The sequence below is a fragment of the Leuciscus leuciscus genome, assembly GCF_965113295.1.
Source record: "Leuciscus leuciscus genome assembly, chromosome: 2".
NCBI classification, from domain to species: Eukaryota; Metazoa; Chordata; class Actinopteri; order Cypriniformes; family Leuciscidae; genus Leuciscus; species Leuciscus leuciscus.
This window is the reverse complement of record NC_138726.1, coordinates 49264566-49288429: the sequence shown is the minus strand read 5'-3', so window position 1 is coordinate 49288429 and position 23864 is coordinate 49264566. Positions and strand designations below refer to the sequence as shown.

The window sequence follows — 23864 nt, the reverse complement described above, 5'->3', positions numbered from 1 at the left end:
ATGTTTAATAAGAGTGTAAGTTTGGATTTCATGTGAATAAAAATAAAAATATGGTGTTATACAAAGTGCCATATCTTACTTCACAAGACAAAAGTTGTAACTTTTTTTTTATTGTGAATTATTTACCTAACAGATGAAATGCATGTGGGAATGATATGCTATTCAAATGCTAAGAGATTCATCATGCAAATATATAAGTGAATTTCACAGCAACGGGTACAGCAACGAGATACACTTTGTGACTCTTCTGCCGCCCAGGTTTTGCATTAATGTAGTTTGCATAGTGGTACTTTCACTTGTTTAAGAGGGTTTGCATCTGTGGTTAATAAAACACCACTTTTCATGAGGGAAAAGTGCATCCAATCCATCCATCCTTATTCCTATCTATCTATCTATCTATCTATCTATCTATCTATCTATCTATCTATCTATCTATCTATCTATCTATCTATCTATCTATCTATCTATCTATCTATCTATCTATCTATCTATCTATCTATCCATCTATCTACAGTATCTATCTATCTATCATCTATTTATCATCTATCTATCTATCTATCTATCTATCTATCTATCTATCTATCTATCTATCTATCTATCTATCTATCTATCTATCTATCTATCTACAGTATCTATCTGTCATCTATTTATCATCTATCTATCTATCTATCTATCTATCTATCTATCTATCTCTATCTATCTATCTATCTATCTATCTATCTATCTATCTATCTATCTATCTATCTATCTATCTATCTATCTATCTACAGTATCTATCTGTCATCTATTTATCATCTATCTATCTATCTATCTATCTATCTCTATCTATCTATCTATCTATCTATCTATCTATCTCTCTATCTATCTATCTATCTATCTATCTCTATCTATCTATCTATCTATCTACAGTATCTATCTGTCATCTATTTATCATCTATCTATCTATCTATCTATCTATCTATCTATCTATCTATCTATCTATCTATCTATCTATCTATCTATCTATCTATCTATCTCTATCTATCTATCTATCTATCTATCTATCTACAGTATCTATCTGTCATCTATTTATCATCTATCTATCTATCTATCTATCTATCTATCTATCTATCTATCTATCTATCTATCTATCTATCTATCTATCTAGCCATCCAAATATATATATATATATATATATATATATATATATATATATATATATATATATATATATATATATATATATATATATTGATATATATATATATATATATATTGATATATATATATACTGTATATCACATGTTTTTCATCAAGTTAGATATTATCATAAATGATGTTAAATGTTGTTGCCAATTGAACCGGTTTGACTGAATCCCTAGAAATAACCGACTCAAACCAAACGTCACTAATTTGAGACCCATTGTCATAAAAGAACCTGAAAGATTCAATGCTCCACTTTCAGATAAAAAAATAAAAAAACATCATTTAAAATGAGTGACTCAGATGGATGAATGTTTCCAGCAGACCAATACGATTCAGTCAGAAACACCACTGGCATTGTCACACAGCACACAGACATGACACAATCTTACTTATAGCCTTGCTCTGGAGCTGAGTACATGTCTGGCCTCCTTACATAAATCCTTCTTAATAATGCATTACACAAAACATGAACACTGCATTATACCCTGTGGTCTTATATGAGGATGACTGCATCTGTTAATTAAGAGTTGTGGGATTGTTTCCATTTCCATAATAAATGCAGGCTGACACAGATACGTTCTGCAAAACATCTGGCTTCAGGGGTCTCATGTCTTATTTCTTTTGTTGTTGAACATTTTATTACTGTATATCCTTGTTTTTGCTATTCAAAGAGATCTGCATATGTAGTTATTTCTATTATGATGTAATTTAACTAGATTGTTTTATTGCATGAATGTTTGTAGAAGTATTCAGACGGATGGCTTTACAAAACAATACTGAGTTTCTTGAGTTTTTGGAAATGTAATCAGGGTTTAATTGTACAAGTTCTGGACGGGTTTATTTAAAACTCACAACTACCTGAAGAACTTCTGTAACTGTATAATCAGTTTGGAGTAGTCCAAAAACAATGACGTTTACAGCAAATTTCAATATGATCCCATTAGTATTCATAGATACACTACCATTCAGATGTTTGGGGTCGGTTTTTGAAAGAAGTCTCTTATGCTCACCATACTGTAAAAAAAATAAAATAAAAATTGAGTACAATTAACTTGGATGTTTAAGTAATTTCAACTTAAATTACATTAAACTGACTTAAAAATTAGTTAAATCTTGTATAACTTAAAAAAAGTAGAAAATTGAACTTATTTTGATGAGTTAAAGCAATGTAAAAACACACATTGTCAACTTATTGATCGTATACATTTTTTTACAGTGCAAGGCTGCATTTATTTGATAAAAAAATACAGTAAAAAGTGTATTTTGTGAAAACTGTGACACATTTTTTCAGGATACTTTGATTAATAGAATTAAGGTTTACAAAAAAGGCATTTATTTGAACTTGAAATATTTTGTAACATTATAAATGTCTTTACTATCACGTTTGATTGACTTTTGAAGTGCACCCTTGCTGAATAAAGTATTATTTTAATATTTTTGAGAAGAAAAAAAAAGTTTATGGAAGTGTCCTTTTACTGTGACATCGCAATTGTAAAATATGAATTAACTTTGAGAGATTAAAGTCACAATCAAATGAACAATTAGTTGCAGAGAAATAACATTCCTGTGAGAAATAATAACCTAACAATTGTGAGATAAAAAGTCACAGTAATAAGTCACAGCATAGAGAGATGAAGTTGCAATTGTGAGATATATAATCACATTGCGAAAAAAAATATGTACACAGTACCAAATAAAATAAAAGAGATCATCCTGCAGAAAAAGCAAGGCACAAATCACTGATTAAATGAATTCATTTATAACAGTCATCAAATAAAGCCCAATCAACCTCATCTTGCATCTAGAAGAAAGAGCTCAATCGCTGTACATTGACTGGTCCGTCCAAAACACATTTAATAAGATCTGCCAGATATCCCCAGACTCCTTTTCCTTCCAGGCTTCTCAAAGTGTTTTTGCAAGAATATCAACTCCTCAGATTTGTTTTTACTCTTTCGTTAATATTCTGCCCTTTCAGCAAATAGAACATTTCCTATTTATGGTACGACTTAAGCACACACAACCAAAGAATCCCTGCTGAGTCCCAGACGTAAGAGCTACCGACAGACTCCATCCTGCTGTGCTTGTTCATGATATCATAAAGCTCACACTGAGAACTAATGTACGTTAATCTCATGTTGTCTCTGAATTAGGAATGTCTCGACCTGAAACCATTTCTTTATTTGGTTAATCTGGTCAAAAACAGCATATGAATGAATGCATGCAATGTGAGCAGGGGCAAAATAACCAGTTTTCTGTCCTGAGTTGTTGCAGAAGAAAGTCAAGTCTTAGCCATCACAATAGCAACTGATGTAGATATACCAAATATTGACTACATCGTATGAACAGGGCTGCCAACTTTTGAGTTCAGCTTGGAGTGAGAATTAATGAGCCTAGATTTGATCTCGATCTTGATTCAATATCAATTAATTTGGATAGATACATGTATTTATAGTGGTACTCTGAAGAAAAAGAAAAAAAAACATTCTTAACTAATGTTGTAAACTATACAGGGAACCCTGTCAGCTGGTACATTATTATTAAAGTCCCCCTGTAGTCAATCATTTTATCCCTTAAAACTCACCTTTGATCACCAAAATGACATATTTAAGCATTTTGTCCTTGAAAACAAAATCTTCATGCCTTTAAATAGCTTGAATGTAACTCTACACCCTTGCCTTATTTAGTATACACTATTCTATGAATATGCAAATTAGCCCCACTTCCACTCACTCACACCAGCTCAGAGATCCACTCGTTGACGTGATTGGTTACAAGGTAGTTTGTGACGTCAGAAACACCAGCGATTTCCAGACTGTCTTTGGTTCACTGCCGTTTTAAGGAGAAAATACTCAGCAATGGTGTTGACATTGAATTTGCACATGGTTAGGCTTAAAGCATATTAAAAACACCATAGGCATATAAACAACATTTAAAACTTGATTTTCACCACAGGGGGACTTTTAAAAATGTAAATTAACAACTGATTTGTATACAATTGCAATTAAGGTCGTTTTTATAATGCTAACTTTTTAATGGTATTAGAGTCAAAATATAATGACTAATATAGTGCAGTTTTTTTGTTTTTGAAAAAACATATCACTCTAGAGTACATTTTTCTGCTTACTATGCAGTTTATGGACATTGAATGGTTTTTCTGAAGTAAATGTAACGTTACATGACATTGTTTACAAACTATTTTATCCGCAGCTGAAACACTTTTTGAGCGATTACATGAGACATGATACATTTCAGTAAGTCATACTGGTTCCCTTTCAGTCGGTCACATTCGATGTTACGTCGGAACTGACCGAGGAATTGACGTAACGTCTCCGTTCTCTCCTTCAGGGAACGAGGGTTACGTAACTGAGATGTTCTTTTGACATACCATTCCTATGTTCCTACATGTTTATTTCGTGCTATAACTAGCAGTAAGCGGAAGAGATGACCAGTTGACGTACGCCCAACGCTGCGGCTTTGCTTGAACTGAGGATACAGCGATTTGTCACGCCACATTAAGAGCGCCAAAACGGTATTTATTGTTTGAATTCCGTAATTAAACGTACAAAATGTAAAAGCTGAGACTTTGTTTCATATCAAAAGCACATTGTCCGTGTCCTCTTTGCTCTCACTGTGTGAGAATATGGACGTGTGGTGAGAGAGCATGAGAACAATGTCAATTGCGTGACTCGTCTAAGTGCGGATATTCAGTCCTAAAAATAAGACTTGAAACCAAATCTGAAGTACTAACTGCGTGAACAAAGCCCAGATTGTGCAAAATACATCCTGGATGGAAATAATTGCTAACAAATTACATATTACAACAAACCCTCAACCCTATGAAGAAGCAAATATTACAAGAACAATTCCTTCTATAAAATATAAAAATCCTGGCACACAATTCTGTTTATTTTACAGAGACAATCTAATCTCCCTGTACCTGCAGAAATCTACTTGTCAGGCCCATAATATGTGAACCACTATGCAATTCTACCTTTACAGGGTCAAAGGTGACACCAAAGATCCTTAACAGATCTAGAGAGGATTGCTTTGAGTAATCAGATTAAAAGAAGACTTAGCCAACTCCAATTAGATCAGGAAACCTCACCCTCCATATTGACTATAGGTCAAAAGAGTGAACGGAAAGGAAAAAAGACAAACCTGATGTTCTTAAGGCAGATGAAAGTACTGCACTTCAGTGAATCAGATTTTAATTGATTCTGATTGATTCTGATCTGATTGTAAATGTCAGTCAGTTGGTCATTATCACTTATTCAGTGACAGTACTTGTATGCTTATTAGATGGTTATTTATCAAATACTCTTTTGAATGTAAATTGTTTTATAACATTAGAAGAAAGAGTGATGCGAGAAAATAAACTAGTTAAACAATTTCTCTCTCTCTCTTAAAGTCCCCTGTAGTCAATAATTGTATCCCTTAAAACTCATATTTGATCACCAAAATGACATATTTAAGTGTTTTTTCCTTGAAAAAAAATCTTCATGCTTTTAAAATAGCTTGAATATAACACTCCTGAGTCTGACTCATTTAGTATATGCGGTGCTATGAATATGCAAATTAGCCCCGCCTCCACTCACTCACACCAGCTCAGAGATCCACTCGTTGACGATCACATGTTGACGTGATTGGTTACAAGGTAGTTTGTGACGTCAGAAACACCAGCAATTTCAAACCGCGTTATTGAGACTGTCTTTGGTTCACTGCAGTTTTAAAGAGAAAATACTAATTTGCACATGGTTTGTCTTAAAGCATATTAAAAACACCACATAGACATATAAACAATATTTTTCATCACAGGGGGACTTTAAGATCCCTTGTCTTCCAACCATATGCACACAACTTTTTTTAATTGATGAGATTATACTTGCATTACATATAAAATATCCTCTATCCTTCCACTTATTTTCAGGCACATCTTTTAAGAACATATTTTTTTTCATCCTTCTCAAGTCAATCAGTTGGATAAGAATTTTCATTTTCTTTCTTTCTTTTTCTTTCTTTCTTTCTTTCTTTCTTTCTTTCTTTCTTTCTTTCTTTCTTTCTTTCTTTCTTTCTTTCTTTCTTTCTTTCCTTAACCTGTGTAAAAGTCATCATCATCATCATAAAAACAAAACAAAAAAAACGTTTCCCTTCAAAAACTAAATTGTTAACAGCGGCTTTATGTGAAAATGATTAAACTGCAGAATGCCACGAGAGAGCCATGTAATAATAGAAAAAAATTCTCAAGAATAACATACTATTCTTCAAAAATCCCCCTAAAAATTGTCATCCCAATTCTCACAAACTAACCTTGAAACTAATTGTTTCTTACACCATTTTATGAGAAGATACAACAATGTGCAACTTATTACTTATACTTCTAAACCTTTGCTAGAGATGTAGTTTAGCGCAATGAAACAATATGCCATGTTCACAACAGAATTGTATTCTGTATTATACTGTATTTTACACATTGCCAGACAGTTTAATAAAGCCTGGAGTAGTTGGCAGTCCTGTCCCAGAGGCACAGCGCCAACCCCCCTCAAGCCCTCAGGTTTGGCTGCGATCACTAAATCTTAACAGTCTGTCTAATAAAGCGCACTCACGCTCCTTCCTCAAATCTAATATACAGTTTGATTTGGCAAGGCGAAGACGTTTCTATTTCCACTTCACAAAAGAAAGCTTCTTGGGTCTGCAGGAAGCCAGACTGGGGAGCTAATATTTAGAGACAATTATATTTGATTTCTGTATTTATCGAGTATAATTTCTAAAGGATGGTAACTCTTTTTAGTTTCAAACATGTGGAGCGGCGGTCAGACAGAAGGCAGCCAGAGGTCTAAGGCTGTGTTGTTGGAACAGACCCCACATGAGAATGAAGTCAATTCTTCTGCAGTACAGACAGCTCAAAAACACATAAAGATGTGAAATGGTATGATATATATATATATAAAAAAAAAACATGCATATGATAGGTTAGATATGCTGTTAATCAAATGTAATGGATTAAATATAAAATTACATGTAGAAAAACAACAAGCATTAGTTTGAAATAGCCACTATAAGTAGGTAAATATCTAGCTAAAGCGTTGGCTTAGGGTACATTAAATTCTGACAATCTGAAGTGGTCAAATGCAGATGAGCTACAGAAAGAGAATCAATGCAATGACATTGATACTCGCCTCTTACAACAATCAACTTGATGCATTGACTTTTAACATCATAACACAGCATTGTAGTCCGAATATTTGAAGTAAATTTTTCTGTGGCTACATCAATGTCAATAAACAGTTAAACTTGTGAAGTTAAGTAGAGCTTTTCTTCTGAACCATTTTGCTATTAATTTAGCATTAATTGCATCAACTGATGTCAATTAGATTTTTAGTGTTCACACAGTAGGCAATGGAATTAACAATGGACATGCTCTAATAACATTTAATATTCAGAAATGTTTGCCATCATTTTGAACAGTAATAAATAAATAAATAAATGCCACTTGATATTTTCTTATAATGCATTGATATTATTAAGCGTGGCTTTAAGTGTCTATTTATTTTAATGCTCCAAAATTGGCTCATATGCTGTAAACTGACATCAAAACTCACATACACTTGTAGTGTATAAGTTACACATTCTTTGTGAATATTTGTATAAGTGAATTTGGATTATTTATGTAAACCATCACAAGGTGATACATTATGCCTACATCAAAGAACTCTTAATAAACAAAAGTAAATGTAAAAAAAAAGAAAGAATTTTCAAGAATTTATCACAAATAGCATACGACTACAGTGCAGTTTAATGAACCCTTTTTAATAAACCAAAGTGGCAGCAACTACTTTCTATCTTCCATCAAGCCCAACATCACTGACACACACGTTCAACAACAAAAACACGTAAAAGCGACGAATGCTGACGTCACACACTTGCTCGTAACTGAAGTAGGCAACGGTTATCAACGAAATTAGTTAGCGAATTAAATCAATGTGTAATTACGTTACTTAATGCTACTTATTAATTCACCAACAAGCGTTTAAATCCACATCGCTACATCAGAGAGCAGTTGAGTTCTCACCTTCAGTCGAGTTGGAGAAAGACAAAAGGAGCGCAAACCGAGCGAATGTAAAAGCAGGAATCATGTACACTGTATAATCCCGAGTCATTGTTGGACTCGTGCACGCGCTGCTCGCTGCTCCTCCCTCTACATCAGTGTGTCCTTCAGAGACCTTCCACTCCACCTTACACACACACACACACACACACACACACACACCGGGCACCACATAACATGATACATTACACGAGCCTGCTGCAGTACAGTGTATTCACAAGTACAATATTCATATCTATCTATCTATCTATCTATCTATCTATCTATCTATCTATCTATCTATCTATCTATCTATCTATCTATCTATCTATCTATCAGCAGAAAACATATTTGTGCATAAATTAAGAATTGTGTGAGGACACATACGAAATAAATAACATCTGTGCAAATAAATGAATTATTCTGAGGAAATTTGCGCGCGCGCGCGCGCACACACACACACACACACACACACACACACACACACACACACACACACACACACTTGAAGATAAAGTAAAACTGATAAAGGAAATGTTACAGTAAACTACTATGAATCCACTGAACTGTAGATGACTAAATGTCATTAGTTTTAGTGAGAAGATGAAGAGCAGGCATGGAGAGACATCTGTTGGTCTGTCACAGGGAATAGTGTCAGGGACAGCTAAATATATTACAATACATGTTTCATCCAGGGTGATTTATGAGATGTCTTAGGACAGAGGCTTGGATGTTAACGGTCTCCGTGAAGTCAGTGACAATGCAGCACTGGAGCTGAGGAACAAAAAAATAGAATAAAATCACCTAGTATAAAATCATACATTTCACAATTACTAAGGTAATAAGTAATATAACAGGCGCTGAAGTATTTGCATCTTAATTTATGTAAAATTATGCAGACAGCACTAAGGAAGAAAAAGTCTTGCTCCTGAGATGGGCTGAAAAACTGATGATAGTTTGAATGAAGTGAATCTCTGATGAAGATCTCATGAAATCTGTCCATACTTTCTGTTATAAAATGATTATTCAAAATTATAAAATAATCAGTTTCTGCTCAAATAGTGTATACCAAATTTTCCATTTGCAAAAGCAGTTAGACATGATTATATTTGCATATATTTACATATCATTAGAATGATCATTAACCACTCCCAAGTAAAATGCACAGACCCCCAATAGTTTTGGAATATATATAAACAAAGTCAAAGCAAAAAGGTCTAATTTTCAGAAAGCACAGTACTGGATGCAATAGTTTCTTCATGTCCGAGCAGTTGTGATCATGGAAGAGAAAAATACTGTAAATAATACCCTTAAAGATCGTATTTCAATTCTCAGATCCACAGAGCAGACATTTCATTCAACTCTGTTTTCGGAGTATTTCCAGATGATGTACATAGAAATATCACAAGCAATATTGTTCCCAAGCATCTAAAAGTAGAGTTCACGTGTTTCTAAATTCTGTTTAAAGACGCAGTAAGCCATATATGTCCATGTAAAACCATATGACATACATACATGTCATATAAAAGCCAGTTACCAGCTCTGAGGCACATCAGAGTTGTCTTATTTAAAAAAAAAAATTGCCATTGCTATTTAATCAACAGCTTGAAAGAATCAACATTCAAACACAAAACAATGTCATGATTCTGTGTATTTATGCTGAACACTGTATAATGCACAGATGCAGCTTCAGTGCTGCCATAACGGTTACATTCACAGTTAAAACGGTGCTCAATATGAATGAAATTGAAATTGAAATTAGAAAACCTACAAGAGATGTTTTAAACATTGTTAGTATTGCCAAACATTCGAACAACAGCACAATTACATATAAATGGCAACATGAAACAACAACATAGTAAAAAGTTAGGCTGAACAAACTCTTCAGAGAAAATAAAGAACTGTAAAAGTAACATCTATACATTAACTTAGTAAGCTGAACAATGTTGGTGTTTTGCTGCTGTATCGGCACAATGACTGACGGCTGTAGTGTAGTAACAGCAAATCTCACAATTCATGTCTCAGTCTTTTGAAAATATTCTCTTACACAAAAATAGTACTATTCGAGAACAATCCCTTGAAGCTGCCTTCAATGAGAACAATCAATTTCATGTTTTCATTAAAGTCAATTGGCACTTTTATAGCGGTCTGTAGTCAAAGCTTCACGAAAGACTCGTAACACAAAACAACACACATGTGATTGTGCTTTAAAAGAGCTGAATCCTGGTCACTTATACACTTGGATTATGAGCCTCAGATTAAACTGACACACGGTTATATTTAAAAAGGAAAGAATTGGGTCATGGTCTTTAAGTACTATTTAAAGAAATATGATATTTCAGTAATACTTTCAGTAAACAGCTCTAAAAAAAACAACAATTCTATTTTCCTTTCAACTGAAAACAAAAATATCCATATCTCACTTAAAAGTCGTTAGTTTTAAATTTATATAGGCTGGTAATCTTTAAAACAGAATAAATGTTAAGATTCTCAAGAAACCTTCATCCTTTTCGGTTACAGCAAACCGTAACAATCCCAACACAAACAATACTTTATTGATCGATTGCTTCAGTTCTTCTCATTCTACATTCATTTGTGAAATGTAATCAGGTTTAACCAACTGCTGGTTTTCTTAAAAGATGCTACACTCAAGACAGGAGGACATACTTTAATGTCTTCGGGACGGTGGGCTGTCAAATGTTCCTGAAGCTCAGAAAGGTCTCAGTTCCACAGAAAGTCTCTTGCGATGTCCTTTGTGAAGATGAAAGCACCATGAGCAGCGCTGTGAGGTTATCGTGTGTAAGACGTCAGCCCTGCAGGTCAAACGTCCTCAGACACTGGCTAGAGCAGCAGTACGCTACAAAACTTACTGTGGTTCTGTGGAAGAAAACAGACAAAATCTACTTAAAACAATTTGCACTTAGAACATTCTCCTCCGGTTTCACAGACAAAGCTTAAGATAATCCCAGACTAAAATGCATGTTTGAGCTGTTTTAACTGAACGCAACTTGCACTGACACTTTTTAAAATATGTCAGTGCCATTGTTTTCAAAGGCATGTTTATAAAAGCAACTTAAATGTCCTACTTGAACTAAGGCCTAATCCTGGCTTAATCTAAGCCCTGTCTGTGAAACCAGGCCAATACATTTTGAGTTTGTGCTTAAAAAAACCTAAATGAAAACACTTGATATGTACAAACTTTCAAAACTTCGAATAAAAGACAATGCTATAATTTGACGTATATTGTATGAACTTTTGCATTAATCAGAATATGAGTTTTTGTAAAGACGTGACCACACACACATTTTTTTAATCTTCAGAAATTAACTTAAGAAATGTAGAACATTAGATGAAGGTCCCTTCTTCAATGCAAAATCTATGAGATTTTTTGGTTAACTAATAAAGCTTTTTTTTTTTGGGCCAATAGCGATATCTTACACAGTCACTGGCCACTTTATAAGTTACACCTTGCTAATTGGTCCCCAGAATGGATCTTTTGCCTTTAGATCTACCTTTATTCTTCGTGGCATAGATTCAATAAGGTGCTGGAAACATTTCTCAAGAGGTTTTAGTCCATATTGTCATGACAGCATCACACAGTTGCTGCTGATTCGTCGGCTGCACATCCATGATGCGAATCTCCCGTTCCACCAAATCCCAAAGGTGCTCTATTGGATTGAGATCTGGTGACTGTGGAGGACATTTGAGTATAGTGAACTCATTGTCATGTTCAAGAAACCAGTTTGAGATGATTTGAGCTTTGTGACAGTGTATTATCCTGCTGGAAGTAGCCATCAGAGGATGATACACTGTGGTCATAAAGGGATGGACTTAGGTAGGCTGTGGCATTTAAACGATGCTCAACTGGTACTAAGGGGCCCAAAGTGTGTCAAGAAGATATCTCACACACCATTACACCACCAGCAGCCTGAACCATCGATTCAAGGCAGGATGGATCCATGCTTTCATGTTCTTTATGCCAAATTCTGACCCTACCATCTGAATGTCGCAGCAGATTTTGAGACTCATCAAACCAGGCAATGTTTTTTTACAATCTTCTATTGTCCAGTTTTGGTGAGCCTGTGTGAATTATAGCCTCAAGTTTCCTGTTCTCAGCTGACAGGAGTGTCACCGGTGTGTGTCTTCTGCTGTAGCTCGTCTGCTTTTGGTTTGACATGTTGTGTGTTCAGAGATGCTCTTCCACAGACCTCGGATTGTAACGAGTCATGAGTGCTTATTTGAGTTACTGTTGCCTTTCTATCAGCTCGAACCAGCCATTCTCCTCTGACTTCTGGCATCAACAAGGCATTTTTGCCCGCAGAATTTCTCTTTTCTGGACCATTCTCTCTAGAGATGGTTGTGCATGAGAATTTCAGTAGATCGGCAGTTTCTGAAATACTCAAGACAAGTCCGTCCAGCACCAACAACCAATGTAAACCATGCCACTTTCAAAGTCACTTAAATCACTTAATCAGATTATCTTGACCATGTCTACATGCATCGAGTTGCTGCCCTGTGATTGCCTGATTAGATATTTGCATTAACGAGCAGCTGAATCAAATAAAGAAATAAACAACCAAGTAAGATTCTCACCTTACCAAAAACCAATACAGTATCAAAAACACAGGTCAAATGCAAAAGTTTGCAAATTTCTGGTATGATTAGATCAAGTGAAGCAATCTCACAGGGAAAGAGATGATGTTTTAAAATAATTTTTATGAGCTTTCATCCCTGAGCACTCAAAATATGCAGATTAATGTATGCACATATAAGGGAGGTTATTTTACTCCCACAACATGCTTTCATAAGCATGTTGATGAAGTGATATTGAAACAGCGGGGGTTTCCTGGTATATTTTCACTTAAAGGAGAAGTTCACTTTTAAAAAAACTTTTGCTGATAATTTACTCACCCCCATGTCATCCAAGATGTCCATGTCTTTCTTTCTTCAGTCGAAAAGAAATTAAGGTTTTTGATGAAAACATTCCAGGATTTTTTCACATATTATGGATTCCATTGGGACCCAAACGGTTCAAGGTCCAAATGACAGTTTCATTGCCGCTTCAAAGGGCTTTAAACGATACCAGACGATGAATAAGGGTCTTATCTAGCGAAACGATCGGTCATTTCAAAAATAAAATAAAAAGTTGACGTTTTATAAGCACAAATGTTCGGCTTGCTCTGTTCTGTGATGCGCGTTCGTGACGTCACGTAATACGCAATTACGTTGAAAAGGTCACGCTTGAAAAATTGAAGAAAATGTTCTTTTTGGCTTTTTAATATTAAAACACTCAGGATGCGCACACGAAATGGGCATTTTAAACGATAAACTGACACAAATACATTTGAAAATGTTTATATGGTCCTCCTTCCGCACATTTGTAAACACATCAAACTTGACCTTTTCAACGTAATTGCGTATTACGTGACGTCACGAACGCGCATCACAGAACAGAGCAAGGCGAACATTTGTGCTTATAAAACGTCAACTTTTTATTTTATTTTTGAAATGACCGATCGTTTCGCTAGATAAGACCCTTATTCATCGTCTGGTATCGTTTAAAGCCCTTTGAAGCGGCAATGAAACTGTCATTTGGACCTTGAACCGTTTGGGTCCCAATGGAATCCATAATATGTGGAAAAATCCTGGAATGTTTTCATCAAAAACCTTAATTTCTTTTCGACTGAAGAAAGAAAGACATGGACATCTTGGATGACATGGGGGTGAGTAAATTATCAGCAAAAGTTTTTTCAAAAGTGAACTTCTCCTTTAATACACACAATACACGCTAACCTGATGACCTGCGATTGAAAACGGAGAGTATAAAAGGTGAAAAAGAAGCAAATGGAAAAGAATTCCCTTAAACAAATAGCTTCCCTCTCTTTCTTTCGACCAGCGCTGGTCTGCAAACGACCGTCGAACACTCAGGGTAAGAGGTAATTGGCGAGTGGATTAGATCTCTTAATGCACGTGAAGTAGCTGAGAGCAGCAGTCCAGCAGGCTGATTCGGTTACGCTACTGGATGTTGATACCAAAACCACAGCATTGCATTACAGATGGAACATGACGGGTATCAGAGCAAGCATAGCTCAATTCAACCAATCAAACAAGCAGGAAGATGAGGAGATAGGGGAAGTGAGAGGGGTCAGAGAGTGTGTGTGTGTGTGTGTGTGTGTGTGTGTGTGTGTGTGTGAGAGAGAGAGTTTTCTGAATGCAAGATATATGAGATATTTGAAAGAGTATGTTTTTGGTAAATTAATATGCACATAACAGAAAATGCGCATGCATGTTATTTAATATTGAACATTTAATATTCAACAATAATATTGATCAGCCTGCATTGACACCATTATATGAGAACTGAACTGAGCTGGACGATGACATCACGTTTTTCTCCAGAGTGGCTATATATATATATATAAAAAAACTAAAATAAAAACTTTTTCACAACAAAACAATGAACTTACTTAAGCTTGACTGTGACGCTATTTTCTTCTGGAAACAAACTTTGTTGCATTATTTTCCTGTTATCACCGTAAAGCTGCTTTGAAACAATCTGTATTGTAAAAAGCGCTTATAAATAAATGTGACTTGACTATTGACCTACTCAATCCCAGAATGCATGTGGATTTAAAGGGGACATCTGTTCAAGTTTGGTACGTTTTATGCTCACCAAGGCTGCATTTATATGATGAAAGCAAAATACAGAAAAATCGTAACATTGTGAAATATTATTACAATATAAAAGAAGTTGTTTCTATTTTAAAAGAACTGTTTCTGTTTTTATATATCCCTGTGAATTTTCAGCATCATTACTCCAGTCTTCAGTGTCACATGATCATTCACAGAAATCATTCAATCATACAGAACCGCCTGCTCTCGTGGGACTTTGATGTCGGTCTGCGCAGCGCCGCTTCAAGTTGAACACACCTATATATACATTTTTAGAACCAGTATAACTAAAAGTGTTTAAAAAAAACATTGCCTATGTTAGCTTCAATGTTAAAAGAATTTAATGTGAGTTGCAATTTCATTTTGTGGGACATTTATAGCCATACTGAAAGTGACAATGGATAATTCACCTCAGATCTTGAAAATAAATGAAAGGAAACAAGAACGTTCAAACTGTGAACTCAATGTGAACAAACAAATGTATTCTATGACGAAGACTGTTTCAGTCATTCAGTATGTATTTTCAATTATGTGAAAACAATCTAATATCTATGAATTTGATAATCCATTTTGTTTGCGAGTGCAGTGCACTTGCAGAGAGACTCCGCCCACACACTCATCCGATTGGCTGTGATTTTTGGTTGTTTTTGTCGCGTCTCGTAGTCGCGTCTAGTACAAACTGCTTGTCATTGGAATCTTATCTTATTGTATCGCGTCTGCCAGCTTAGGACACGGTGTAAAGTGGAATTCCAAAACACACACTTGTGATATGATGTTACTACAGCATCAGTACCTCTTGTGCACCCCTGCGAGCGCAGTCTCTCTGAGCGGGAACAGTTTGGTGTAGACGATGGTGAACATGGGCTGACTGCAGCGGTGACAGTGACCCAGAGGACACCGGACGACTTCCAGCAGACTCTTGGGCAACAGGAACGGAGTCAGGAACTTCACATCTGCACATAAGACATGTTGTGTTGGTTTATCTACACTAAAAGACCACAACAGCAGCAACATGGAGGGGTTTACAATACAGATGATGTTTTACAACAGGACAACGTGTAGCTGTGGCGCTGAATTACTACGACTTATGAGGCAGCGGCCGAAACTCAACAGAAACAAACAGCACAACCTTGTTTCTGCAATGATTTTCAGCATGTTTCCAACATCAGATGTTTGTTTTATGTGGCATAAGAAAGTGACTTAGCTAGAAAAATTACGTAGAGAGGTCAGACTGAAACAGATTTCCAGAAATGTGATTAAAATTGTGAATATAGCACGAAACGAATTTGTAAAAATCGTATTTCATGTGATTTTTTTTTACGTTCACACTTGCTACATAGGATTGGATTCCAATCGGATATGCACGAAAATCAGATTTGGACTGACAGTCTGAACAAGACATGTTTTAGTAGTCAAAAAATGTGGGTTGGTAAATGTGAAGGAACCCGATGCAATTGTCGTAGGTTTGTTTGCGACTTTTACACTTACCGGTCCAGTTGTGGGCTGCATGTAGGACTCTGCAAGCCAGCTCTTCCAGAGGCAACACACTGTCAGTCTCGGAGCCGATGGCCTTCACTTCAGAGGGCAGAGGAACAGACACATCTCCGAGGGTCAAGCAGAGCTGTTTCACGTCAGAGACCTGACCAGCTAGACCACATCTGTGCGTGCACACAGATAAATAACCTTGCATGAACATCGACACATTAGACCAGGTGTCCGTCTGAAACAGCCAGGGATCAATCACACCAAATATCATGAGAAGCAATATATAGCCAAATCACCACTTAAAATGTCAGAAAACTCTTGCATTTTCCCACCCAGACATTGTTACTGAAATGGTGCAGATTATTGTGCCAGAGTCGGTGCACGGCTGGAACATCTGAGAATCTCTCTTCGGAAAAATGTTTCAAGTTTATAGTTTATAGAAGAACTTTTTGTGAGATTTACCAAAGTGAATCTTGAGTTTTGATGTCTGTGTGAGGCAAGTAAACTCTTACATGTGTGAAAAAAATCAATGTTGTTTACTTTCAGATGGACGGAAAATCTGACCAAAGACTCGACACACATTTTCCACTAGTTTCTGCTGCACCGTTTGTCCAGTAGCTGACAGGGTCTGGAGTGCCACAATCTCAATAAGCTCCACTTTGTTGAATGCCCATCTATAATCATGTCAAATCATCTATTTCAGATTTAACTAGCCATAATGTCACATTAATACATAAAAAAAAAGGCATAAGGTAACAGAAAAAGGAAATTAACTCTAATTCTCTTGTGCTGAATCTATTTGTTTCTTTACGTCTTTATAGTTCGGCTGGGAAAAATAACATTTATTTCTGTCAATTTAAACAAACTTTAAAGTGGGGGGGAAATAAACGTACCACTATATAGTATTGACAGAGAGTGAAACATCACCAAATACACTGTATAAAAGGCACCGCTAAATCTGACATTTAGTATAATGGGTTTATGTAAAAGGTTCACTTAAATAAAAATGTATTATATTTTTAATGTTTCTATATAAAAAAATTCTATAAATTGTAGTTCTATCAAATTGATTATCAACTTGATTATTAATTGCATCTAACATAAAAGTTTGTATATATATATATATATTATATTTACAAACTTTTATGTTAGATGCAATTACCTGTGATTAATCGATTCGACAGCACTAATATATTGTAATTATTATGATCACAACTTGCAATAACTGCTTTAATGAGCTTGTTTCTGCCTAAATTAATACATGATGTTATCTAACTGCATGATTTGTATTATCTTAGAACTGTACATCCTGAAATATAGAACCGCCTGCTCTCTGTGACACACTCACCTTTAATAATATACTGTATTACTCTAGACTGTAATGTAGAAACATGTGTTTACTTTAAAGCTGCTTTGAAACGATATGTATTGTGAAAAGCGCTATTCAAATAAATGTGAACTGAATTCAATGTTTTGTAATTTTTCAGCTTTCAAATGTTAGGTGTGATTAATCACAATTAATTACAAAAATCAGTGCAATTAATTAGTAAAAAAAAATTAATCGATCGACGACAGCCATACTTTATAGAAATTTTTAAAACATAAAAGTTGTGATTTTGATATGATTTCCATTTATGAGCAGTCTGTACTTAAACAGGTGCAGAGAGTTCTGTCGGACCCGTCCCACATTCTTCGAAAGGAATATGAACTCTTGCCGTCTGGTAGAAGGTACAGAATACCAAAAACTAGACTGAACCGGTTTAAATACTCCTTCGTACCAGTTTCCACCAAAATTTTAAATCAAAATCTAAATTAGAAGTTGTGTGATGATTTGTATGAGATAGGCCGGAGGTATGTGCAATAATCTTGTGTGCTGTACTTTTTATTAATTTTTAACCTTAGCTATCTATATTTGTGTATATGTAGTTGTGTATTATTTCTATTTTCTATGTGTATTTATTGTTTGTAAAGGCAGCAATGGCACTAAGCACTTTTGAGTCCACAACAAATTTCCCCCAGGGGACAATAAAAGTATAAAGTGGAAGTGAAGTGATAGCATACTACAACGACAGAGAAGAGCTCACCCACTGCAGCCGATGACTTTGTTATAAAGATACGATGGGAGAGCCTTCAGATGAGTGTTGTTGTCCACAAAGACAAACTGCAGCTCCATGGAACGCCCCATATCTGACAGAAATATAAAGCATCAGTATATCGGCAACAACATCAGTACTCGTGAAATATAGTCCTCTGGAGTCATAAAAGAGCTGTGTAACCTTCCCCTTAACTGTTGCTCTCAAAAATGATAAAATTATTATTATAATGATCGGTTGAGTCCCGTTCACTCTACAAACATAAACCTGTGACCTTATTACACCAGTATAATGTTATACAGTATTATTATTATAGCCATTTTATAAATTGAAGCTGTGATTTACAGTGAATTTATATTAGCTTTTCTAAATTCACCGTAAACCACGGCCTCATGAGTCTTATTGCTTTAATAACCTAACTAGACTATGGAAACTCTCGTTCAAAGTTTTTGGGGTAGGATTTTTCGAATGTTTTTGAAAAACGTTATGCTCAACAACACTGCATTTATTTGATCATAAATACAGGAAAAACTGAAATATTATAACAATTTAAAAACACTTTAAAAATCTACTTTATTTCAGAATTTTCAGCAGGCATTACTTCAGTCACATGATCCTTCAGAAATCATTCTAATATGCTGATTTGCTGCTGAAGACAATTCTTATTCTTAATTTTTTATATTTTATTTATAAAATAATAGCATTTTATTTGAAACAGAAATCTTTTGTAACATGTTTTACTGTCACTTTGGATTCATTTGCATTCTTTCTTTCTAAATAAAGGTATTAATTTCTTTTAAAAAAGAACTGACCCCAAACTTTTGAACGGTAGTGACTCGAATACACTGTTTCTTTGGGTCTGCCAAATGCACAAATGTAAATGTATTGTAAATGTTATGTCTTGATCTGCTCACCCAGGGGCAGTGATGTCAGGCAGTTGGCAGCCATGGAGAGCTCATTGAGGTTAGGCAGCAGACAGAGCTGGCGAGGGAGGCACTGCAGCATGTTTCGGTCTGCTGTCAAACACTGCAGGGACAGACACTTGTGCAGACGCTCTGGAAGAGTCCTCAGGAGGTTCATGGACACGTCCAGAGTCTCCAGCTCTCGGAGATCTCCCAGCTCTACCAATACAAGTCAATATACATTTATGTTCAAATTGGCATGAAACAGAAGTTGCGGTTGTTTTTTCTCCCCTATTATGACTTACATCGGAGTGAAATGGCTTCTCTAACAAACAAACAAAACGAAAAAATGTAGGACAGGACTTGATTTTGTCTATGGGGAATTGATTAAAATTGATTTGCTATTGGTCGATCTCATGTGAGTGACAGGTTGCCCCGCCCTCACGCCAGTAAACACATCATCAGAGAAGAGATGTAGTTGCAAGAGGGAGGGGAAGTTATTTTGATTAAAGATTACAATGGCACATGAATTAAAACAAATAATGATGTGCACGCACAGATAAATCATTCATAATAAATACTTTAATATTCCATAAAAAATCTGAATTGTCTATTTTTTCCATGCTGACTGTAAAGTTTCAAGTAAGAATCAGGTAATAACAGGCTTTTATAACTAGGGCTGTCAAAATTAACGCGTCAACGCATGCGATTATTTTTTTCAGTTTAACTGAAAAAATATATATTTAACACAATTTACGCAGCATCCATTTTTTTTCCCTGTCATCCTTTAGCTATTGTTACATTATATGATAATCCTCTTATTCTTATTCACTCATCCATTCTCAAAAAGTGAATAAATGGACATTATCGAACTAAAATATAGTACAATAATTTCATTGAAATAAAAAATAAATGGCATTTTTGACCAACACGTGAAGGGTTAATCAATCAGAGAACAAATGAAACCGAGAAAAATAACTCACTGCTCTTGACTGAATAACTTTTGTAGCTTTAATAAATATTAAACATTTCATTTTTAATTTATACAGTGAAGACTTTGATAACTTAATTAAATTTCAGTATATTTCCTATCTGTTAGATCAAATATTTAAAATAGTCTTTATGTTGTTTCTACAATATTTTGGAGATTAAATGTGAAATTATTACAACATAAAAATATAATAAAAACTTTAATGTTAGCGTGATTAATTACAGAAAAATTTAATCGATTAACAGCAATAATTATAACCATAGGGAGTGTCTTTATGGCTTCTTCTGGAAAAAAAAAATACAAGATGATACATTATGTAATACTGAAAAGGAACTATAATTGTGTAAATACAAAAATCACACTTCTTTCAAACATGTGTGCAATGCATGTCACTAGATAAAATATGCTAGAAACTGTTGTAAAAATTCACTGTATAACACTTAGTTTGGAACAATTCACATATGATAAATTAAAGCCATGAACAGTCTCGGCTTCAGATGAAACATTACCCAATTAAAATGGAAAAGAACAATAAAAAGACTGATATAAAACAACAGCGTGTTTTGAAGCAAAGCAATTAAAGAGAGTGTCAAAGAGCTAAGTCATTTTCCCACAGTCTCTTTATGAAGTTTTTCTCCTCAGAACCATTTAAGTGTCATGCTGAGCACAAAAATCTCTTCATTAAATGAAGTTTAATAACTGCAACATGTACTGAAGTTTAAAAGCTTCTGGTGATGCAGTGTCCTCACACTCAGCTGGCGGGCGAAGACATTATTTGATGCAGTTAAAGCTGCTCAATTACACAAGAAAAAATATCTTGTGTTACAAATAATGTCCATGACAGAATAAAGGGGCTGTTTACCTAGAAAAAAATTTAATTACAAAGTTGCAGCACCGTACTGACTTTCCTCTTTTTCTGCAATTAATTCGGCTCGAATCCTTCAAAACAAGGACTTCATTCAACCTTTGGAATATTTCAGGTTAAATGCAAAATGCATGTATTATTTTCTATGTAATCCGAAATATTATTTTAATGCTGGGTAACACAGGTAAAGCAATAAAACTAAATACACAGCAATTCATGTTTTTGTTATAAAATGATTATTATTCTATTATTAGATAGATATTTCAATGCATAGAGGAATTGATAATCAATATAATCAGTTGCAGCAGCTCAATCATTCTCAGTGTTTTAGATAAATGTGCACGACTCACCTTGCGGGAGGAATTTCAGTTGATTGTTGGCCAATCGCAGATGTCGTAATGAGCGCAGTTGACCAATCTCTGGGCAGATGATTTGAAGAGCGTTGTCACTCAGGTCCAGTGACTGCAGCTTCACAAGGTTGCCAATTGCTGGAACAACAAGAACATCATCATGTATCATGCAATGCATCTTGTGTCTGACATCAAAATACTGATGTATATAATTCTCAAATTAAATTACCTTGAGGAATTATTGCAATATTGTTTGAGTGCAGGTATCTTTAAAAAAAAAAAAAAAAAAAGAGGAAGAAGGAAGAAGGAAGAAGGGGAAAAAAAAGAAAAGATTACATTTCATAATCTCGTTTTTCATCAGATGGAGTAAAAATGTAAAACTAATGTTAAAAAATGTAACTAAAATAATTTAATTCAACCAAACTCTTTGCCCATCCAGTCATCTAGTTATTTATGTATGGGTGGTAAAACATCACAATGACTCAGGGACATCTACTGGGCAACAGTAATATTACAGTTGTGCAAAACTTACTGTCCATTGTTATAATAACAGCATAAACCAAAGTCACAAGAGTACAACAAAGATAAACACTCACAATTCAATCAGGTTGGGAAGCTTCTGAGCCAAATTCTCTGGCTGACAGGAGGAAAACAGTATTAGGATAATATAGGCATAGGCTATATGTAATTACAATATTTCAATACAGGGCTGAATCAAAACTGAAGACTAACAGCACTGGGACCGAGATCTTACAAGGGATGTGAGGGAGTTTCTCTTCATGAAGAGACGCTCCAGGAACTGCATCCCTTCATCTCTGAGCAGCTCCACAGGGAAGTTGTTGAGGTTTCTGTAGTTCAGGAAAAGATTCTTGTGTCGCTCTTGTTTGGCCATAAAAATTGCTGCATGGAGTTCTGCGGCCATGGCGGTGAGAACCGTCTTTGGTTGAGAGAGTTTATCCCTCTTTCGACTTCTACTTTTCTAATCTGAAAAAATAAAAAATAAATTAGCAAGTAAATCAATCATGTTGATAATCAGTCATATTCACCCCAAAATCAAATGACAGATATAATTAATAAAATAATAATAGTAGTAATATTGGATCTCTCACTAATCTTAATATTGATTTTAATGGACCAAAGGTAATGTACAGAATTTGCAATAAAATATGCTAGTAGTAAAACCCACACATACACTATGAAGTTAACGTTACTTATGAACTGATGTTTACTAGTAGTAACGTTAGCTAGTATAAAAGCATTATGTAATGTCAAATACCAAATGACGTTACACTAACAGTATGAACCAATACGAGCTCAGATATTGTACTGTACTGTACTGTGCTGTTAGTCAGTCTGATAACACACGAGTGTAAATATAAACGTAACTTTAAGTCTCTGCAGAAATCTAATCAATATTAATTGCTGGCTAGCTCTTTGAAAGCGTGAAAAAAAAAATGGACATATGAAATACACAACACAGCAATAAATTATCATTGATGAATTGCAACTTACAATTACATCCCTGTAGTAATGAAATGGAAATGGTCCCTGTTTAAACCTCTGGAGTTGTTTATGTGCCGCACTGGTCTTCCGTCTGAGAGAATACGCGTCAATGGATACAGACAGAGAGCATCATGGGTAATGTAGTTTTCCTTACATCAAAGCCGCTAGAGACACATCCATTGCATAATAATGTAATGTTATATATAATAATTATACAAATATTTTACTATAAAGGTTATTTTACTTAAGAGAAATGTCAAAATAGCCATTTAAATACAATACAATTCATTTTAATTTCATATTAAATAAAGTTATTTGTCATAATAATATATTAATAAGTAGGCCTAATATATTGAAAAGTAGTTTAATTAAACTTATGAATGACAACTCTGATTCTTTTGAATGTTTTTGATGCTTTTTTGAGTCCACTACTACACAAAATAGCTTATCACTGACATGTTATTATTAAAAGCTACTACTACCAATATTGATGAAGTTATTTATAATAATGCTTAATTATTCACATGACATCACTGACACAAAATTTCTCCCTGACATGCTATTTGTAGCCAATGCAGGTGAAAATATCATTTAATATGCTGTCTGCCTGTCTTATGCATCAACTATACTTACAGAATTGAGTTTACAGTTCTTTCGTAATCATTCATTCAATCCTACTTAAAATGCAAAAACAGACATCACAAAGCTATTCAACTGGATTTATTATAAGTATT

General features: G+C 34.8%; 2 protein-coding genes across 6 annotated transcripts in view; both read right to left on the bottom strand.

Moving 5' to 3' along the window:
- Nucleotides 1-8462, bottom strand: part of mef2ab (myocyte enhancer factor 2ab) — a 29178-nt gene extending 20716 nt beyond the window's left edge. For 3 of the 5 annotated variants that reach the window (XR_014203095.1, XM_082160822.1, XM_082160823.1), the window contains exon 1: nt 8255-8455. The gene's annotated coding sequence lies outside the window, so the exon portion shown is untranslated. Of the gene's footprint in view, nt 1-8254 lie in introns of all 5 variants that reach the window. The other 2 variants (XM_082160825.1, XM_082160824.1) reach the window with 2 other exon arrangements.
- Nucleotides 8463-9849: 1387 nt separating this feature from the next.
- Nucleotides 9850-23258, bottom strand: lrrc28 (leucine rich repeat containing 28). Its single transcript, XM_082157674.1, has 10 exons — nt 23136-23258; nt 22382-22606; nt 22224-22264; nt 21857-21894; nt 21628-21765; nt 19434-19640; nt 18511-18613; nt 16430-16599; nt 15735-15894; nt 9850-11146 (listed from the first exon to the last, which is right to left on the bottom strand). Exons 2-10 carry the CDS (start codon nt 22547-22549, stop codon nt 11077-11079), a joined length of 1095 nt encoding a protein of 364 aa, XP_082013800.1. The 5' UTR covers nt 22550-22606; nt 23136-23258; the 3' UTR covers nt 9850-11076.
- Nucleotides 23259-23864: the final 606 nt, after the last annotated feature.